Source organism: Bufo gargarizans, chromosome 3 (assembly GCF_014858855.1).
Source record: "Bufo gargarizans isolate SCDJY-AF-19 chromosome 3, ASM1485885v1, whole genome shotgun sequence".
Classification (NCBI taxonomy): domain Eukaryota; kingdom Metazoa; phylum Chordata; class Amphibia; order Anura; family Bufonidae; genus Bufo; species Bufo gargarizans.
The window spans coordinates 468,516,936-468,522,935 of NC_058082.1; the positions used below are offsets into that span (position 1 = coordinate 468,516,936).

Consider the following 6,000-nt stretch of genomic DNA (forward strand, 5'->3'; position numbering starts at 1 on the left):
TCTTTCCGCAGCTTGAGATACTGGCCATACTTACTCTTCCCCTTTATAACTGACAGTCTCTTTAAGAGGGATCTGATCTCATCCTTGACATCCTCCCACCAGTCGGCCATATTGCCATAAAAGTCCACTCTCTCTAGCTGACTCTGTATAAGAGAGTGAACATGACTCTGAACCGAAGGGTCTTCTAATAGACTGGAATTAAGTCTCCATAACCCTCTACCTGTCCCAGAACACTTTGTGACACCCAAACAGAAATATAAGGCCAGATGGTCTGAATAAGGGACGATCTTCTCATCTTTCTCACCAATGGTCTCTGTAGGACTCACCAGAGCTAAATCTATCCGACTTCTTCTTTCACCACAAAAATAAGTAAATTTTGGTTTACGACCACCCTGCACAAACACATCTGACAAGCCGGCCTGTTGAATGATTCTGTTTAGAACCTTGGAGTCTCTGGTAAGAGGCCTATTAGAGGTCCTGTCACTAGATGCCCTGGCGGCATTAAAATCTCCAGCCATGATGATAGGGATAGATGTGAAGAGATATGGCTTCACTTCATTATAAAGGTTAATCCTTTCAGTCACTGTCTGCGAACCATAGATATTGATGAGACGGAGCCTCCTACCCCGAATAGTAACTTCCAGAATTAGGCACCTTCCCATCAATACCTCTGTCAACCTATGTATAGTTACATCATTGGTGTTAAAGAGGATAGAGACTCCGGCACTTGGTTCTACAGCCAGTGACCAAAAGGATGGACCAGACCGCCATTCACGCTTGGCTTCCCGTAAGAGTCCTAACGTATTTAAACGTGTCTCTTGTAGGAAGAATATATCAGCATCAAGAGACCTTAGATGTTCATAAACCGCATGCCTGGTCCTCCTCACTCTGACACTGTTCACATTACTGGAGAACACTTTAAGGTTGAAGTCAGCCATCAAAGCAAAGCAAAGCACAAGTAGCAGAGATATTACCCCCATCATCATAGATCTGAGTCTGAGTCCACCTGCCGACCACCTGTCTCCATGTCCGATTCGGACAGACGTTTAGCTCGCGGGGGTTTCCTTTTTGTGGGGGGGTCGCCCTCTTGGTCCTCATTAAATTCATCTATCACTCTCTTTAACTCTCTCTCCATCTCTTCCTCAGCGTCTGACTCTGATAGGACACCGTACCTCTTTGTTATGGTCATGACACCTGACCCGGGGTCTACTTTCTTTTTGGAAGGTTTTTGGACAGTGGTCCATTCCCCCTCAGGCTTACGGCTGGTTTTGTCCTTCTTCCGTCTTTTCTGTGGATTTATTGACGCTGGGGCAGAAGACGACATGCCCACAACCTGCTCAGTGACCTCCCCGTTCCCCTCAGTGGCTCCTGGCTGGGACTGGTCAGGCACTATGTCACCTATATTGTCACCCATATTGTGCTGAGGCTCGGGCGGTGTCACTGCTGACCCTGACAACAACATCTCCTCCTCTAGGTCATCTGCCCCTTCCAGCAAGTCCTCATCAGGGAAGTCCTTACAAACATTATGCCAGGCGTCTGGACAGTCCCTGTGGGAGTGACCGATCCTACCACAGAGGTTGCACCGGATGTTCTGGCAGGTGGCGCTGACATGGCCGATCTCCCCGCATAAGTTACATTTTACCAGGGTGCACACACTCGCAATATGACCGGCCTTTCCGCATTTAAAACATTTTCTAGGCTGACCCGCATAGAAGCATACCCCTTTCTCCCGGCCAATAAAGAATGAGTTGGGCAGATGCTGGGTAATGTTGTTAACCTGCCGTAACTTTACCAGGACCTTCCACCCCCCAGTCCATATGTCATCCTCGTCCCTGGTCTTGGTGAGATCTGACATTAGGTCACAGTGTCTTTTTAGCCATACAACAATATCCTGGTAGGGTACCGACTCGTTCCAGAATATTATGGTGACGCTTGCTGTGTCTGGTCTAGAGATGGGGATGAGGCTGAACTTATTCCAGCCATCAGCATCTCTCACCCGGGAGAAATGAGCCCAGAAGCGGTCCAGGTCAGACATGAGTTTAAAGCTGACGTCATACCCCTGCCTGTCAGGAAGGTTTATCACTGCCAAGATGTTAGATGGCAGGAAACCCATTTGGTGGCACAGAAGTTCACGGACCACAAACCTTCTGTCAGGCAACTCCTCCTTGGCCCCTCTATGCCTGAACCTGACCACGTTCCTCCTCTTAAAAGCCTGACCTGTATAATTCACATTAGATGTGAAGGATGGTGACCCACGACTCCAGGCATTACCAGAGGAGACACCACCAGTTCCACCCTCCTGCTGAACTTGGGGGCGCTGTGGTGGCTGCTGACCACCTGCACTATGGGGGTCTGACACTTCTGGTGTAACTAAAGGGGGGAAGTGCTGTGCATCAGACTGTACAGCCCCCTCCCCACCACCATCCTTTATACTCTGCGGGTCACAAGCCTCTGAAGGCTGACCTAATGGTGGACCCGAGTCTAGAGATGACCCCAAATCCCACACAGACTGTGAAGCGCTCCCCTCTGCAGAAACATCATCAGTAACATCACATGCAGTCATATCAACGCAGTCACTGGTAGTATGATCCTGCTGTACAGAGCCCCGACAGTCCTGCTGAGCCATGACCTGTGAGCTCTCTGCTGCACTGCTGCCATCAGGCGAGAGTCCACAGTCCTGCTGCTCTCTACTGCCCCCCAGGCCTTGTGGTGACTGCACTGCTACTGCAGAGTTACCTTTAGGCGAGAGTCCACAGTCCTGCTGCTCTCTACTGCCCCCCAGCGCTTGTGGTGACTGCACTGCTACTGCAGAGTTACCTTCTGGTTGGAGTCCATAGTCCTGCTTCACAGTACAAACTGCTGGAACTTGTGGTACCTTTTGAGGAGTCTCTGCAGGTCTTTGCTGGTGCTGGACACTTTCTCCCACTTCTCTGTACAAATTCCCTTTCTCAAAAGGGAAGCTGGCTGGTCTGAGGACTGGTCTTGCACAGGCCTGCTGGGTGTCATCTGGACAGGTTGGAGACCTGGGTTTAGATGTAGATGGTTCTGGCGCAGGTTTTTCCTCATGTCCCTCAAGTAGAGATGAGCGAACTTCTGTTTTAAGTTCGGCGTCTAAAGTTCGGCTTCCGGTTAGCGGAGAATCCCGATCTGGATCCGGATATGAATTCCGACTTCCGTTGTGGTCCGTGGTAGCGGAATCAATAATCGGCCATTATTGATTCCGCTACCACGGACCACAACGGAAGTCGGAATTCATATCCGGATCCAGATCGGGATTCTCCGCTAACCGGAAGCCGAACTTTAGACGCCGAACTTAAAACAGAAGTTCGCTCATCTCTACCCTCAAGCCTTTGCTGGTTTCTGAAGGATTCAGCGACTGGTCCCATCTGCTCCAGTACAGCCTCCATGTCCTGCACAGTGTCAGCGAGCTGCACAGCGAGGGAGCTCAGCTTCTTGTCATGAACGGCCTGATTGTTGGGGTTTGCTGCCTTTAGCTTATAGACACAATCTATCTGTTTCTGCAGCTGTAGTTTAGTCTTTTTTAAAGTCTCTAGTCTCTTGACCAGAGCTGGGATCCGCTCGGCCAGACATAGTTCTGGTGCACGCTGAGTATTGGGGGGCTGTGTCGGCAGTGTACTCACAGAATGGCTGCTTACAGGCGTCCCTCTGCTTGGTCCTTGCACTGGACTTGGTGCAGCCGTGGTCACTGCTGCAAGGTCACTATCTCCAGATTGGTGACTGGGCCCCTGGTTCTTCCCAGTGACCGCACTTGTGGCCCCATGAAGCCTTCCTGCAGTACTCCCTCTGGTCTCATCTGTTGTGTTGGCGACTTTTGCGCTGTTTCCACTTCCATAGCGTGTGCGGTCAGACCGCATCAGGACAGACTGCTGCAGATTCTCCTGCATGGTCTGCTTCTCCAGGGACGTTCTCCTCTGTCTGCCTGCGGGTGGGGTGGATTGCACACCTGCAGCCATACTCTTACTCAGCGATGTTTCCTTCTTTACTTCAAACACTTTCTTTTCTTCTTTGCTTCTTCCTGCTGCACTGGGACTGGCAGCACTCGGAACATTCCTTCCTTCCAAAGAAACTTTTGGATAATTATCCATGGTGTGAGAGGTCTGGGAATTGTTTCCCAGAATAGGCCTTGAAGCCTGGGCCTTGCTTGGGGAGCATTCCCACCCAGAGTGGCCCCGCCCTGGGCTTTCTCCAGACATCCAAAGCCTCAGGAGAGCTACTGACACACGTCCTCACAGCTAGGAGGCAGTATTATAGTAGTTATATTCTTGTACATAGGAGCAGTATTATAGTAGTTATATTCTTGTACATAGGAGCAGTATTATAGTAGTTATATTCTTGTACATTGGAGCAGTATTATAGTAGTTATATTCTTGTACATAGGGGCAGTATTATAGTAGTTATATTCTTGTACATAGGAGCAGTATTATAGTAGTTATATTTATATTTCTGTACATAGGAGCAGTATTATAGTAGTTATATTCTTGTACATAGGAGGCAGTATTATAGTAGTTATATTCTTGTACATAGGAGCAGTATTATAGTAGTTATATTCTTGTACATAGGAGCAGTATTATAGTAGTTATATTCTTGTACATAGGAGCAGTATTATAGTAGTTATATTCTTGTACATAGGAGCAGTATTATAGTAGTTATATTCTTGTACATAGGGGCAGTATTATAGTAGTTATATTCTTGTACATAGGAGCAGTATTATAGTAGTTATATTCTTGTACATCGGAGCAGTATTATAGTAGTTATATTCTTGTACATAGGAGCAGTATTATAGTAGTTATATTATTGTACATAGGAGGTAGTATTATAGTAGGTATATTCTTGTACATAGGAGGTAGTATTATAGTAGGTATATTCTTGTATATAGGAGCAGTATTATAGTAGTTATATTCCTGTACATAGGAGGCAGTATTATAGTAGTTATATTCTTGTACATAGGATGCAGTATTATAGTAGTTATATTCTTGTACATAGGAGCAGTATTATAGTAGTTATATTCTTGTACATTGGAGCAGTATTATAGTAGTTATATTCTTGTACATAGGGGCAGTATTATAGTAGTTATATTCTTGTACATAGGAGCAGTATTATAGTAGTTATATTTATATTTCTGTACATAGGAGCAGTATTATAGTAGTTATATTCTTGTACATAGGAGGCAGTATTATAGTAGTTATATTATTGTACACAGGAGCAGTATTATAGTAGTTATAATCTTGTACATAGGAGCAGTATTATAGTAGTTATATTCTTGTACATAGGAGCAGTATTATAGTAGTTATATTCTTGTACATAGGAGGCAGTATTATAGTAGTTATATTCTTGTACATAGGAGCAGTATTATAGTAGTTATATTCTTGTATATAGGAGGCAGTATTATAGTAGTTATATTCTTGTACATAGGAGCAGTATTATAGTAGTTATATTCTTGTACATAGGAGGCAGTATTATAGTAGTTATATTCTTGTACATAGGAGCAGTATTATAGTAGTTTTTTAAAGTGGTTTCTATAGTTTTCTATAGCAGGTTTCTACATTTTAATAGGGCTAAGAAGAGGAATCAGCTACAGCGGCAAATCTTTTAAGGTTTATTATAGAGAAATGACATGACAAAAGCTTACCATGTCATCTGGTGGATGTCTAGGGGTGTGGCATCTTTATTCGTAGTGTTTAAACTTCATATAACTTGGTGCCTAATGAACGCAATCTTCAATCCCCCAATGTCCATGAGTTATTAGACAGCAAATACCAAACAATGACATTTGACAAGCCTATTACATTACCTGTTTTCACTCTTCCTTTCCACAGTTGCACCATTCCATTGCAGTCCTGGAATGTCACCTGCACAGTATATAGTTCTCCAGACTGAAGTCCATGAATTTCCGTTGTGGTTCCTTTAATGGTTTTACTGTCATGAGATCCCTTTGATGATATGTGTATATTATATGTGTAATTCTCAGGGCAGTCCGTA

The 6,000-nt window shown here is 45.1% G+C and overlaps 1 protein-coding gene across 1 annotated transcript in view; it reads right to left on the reverse strand.

Annotated features, from left to right (window-relative positions):
* UMODL1 (uromodulin like 1) overlaps positions 1-6,000 on the reverse strand; it is a 100,864-nt gene that overhangs the window by 49,472 nt on the left and 45,392 nt on the right. Inside the window, exon 5 of the mRNA XM_044285748.1 lies at positions 5,813-5,951. Coding sequence (XP_044141683.1) covers positions 5,813-5,951 — 139 coding nt within the window. The remainder of the gene's footprint in view (positions 1-5,812; positions 5,952-6,000) is intronic.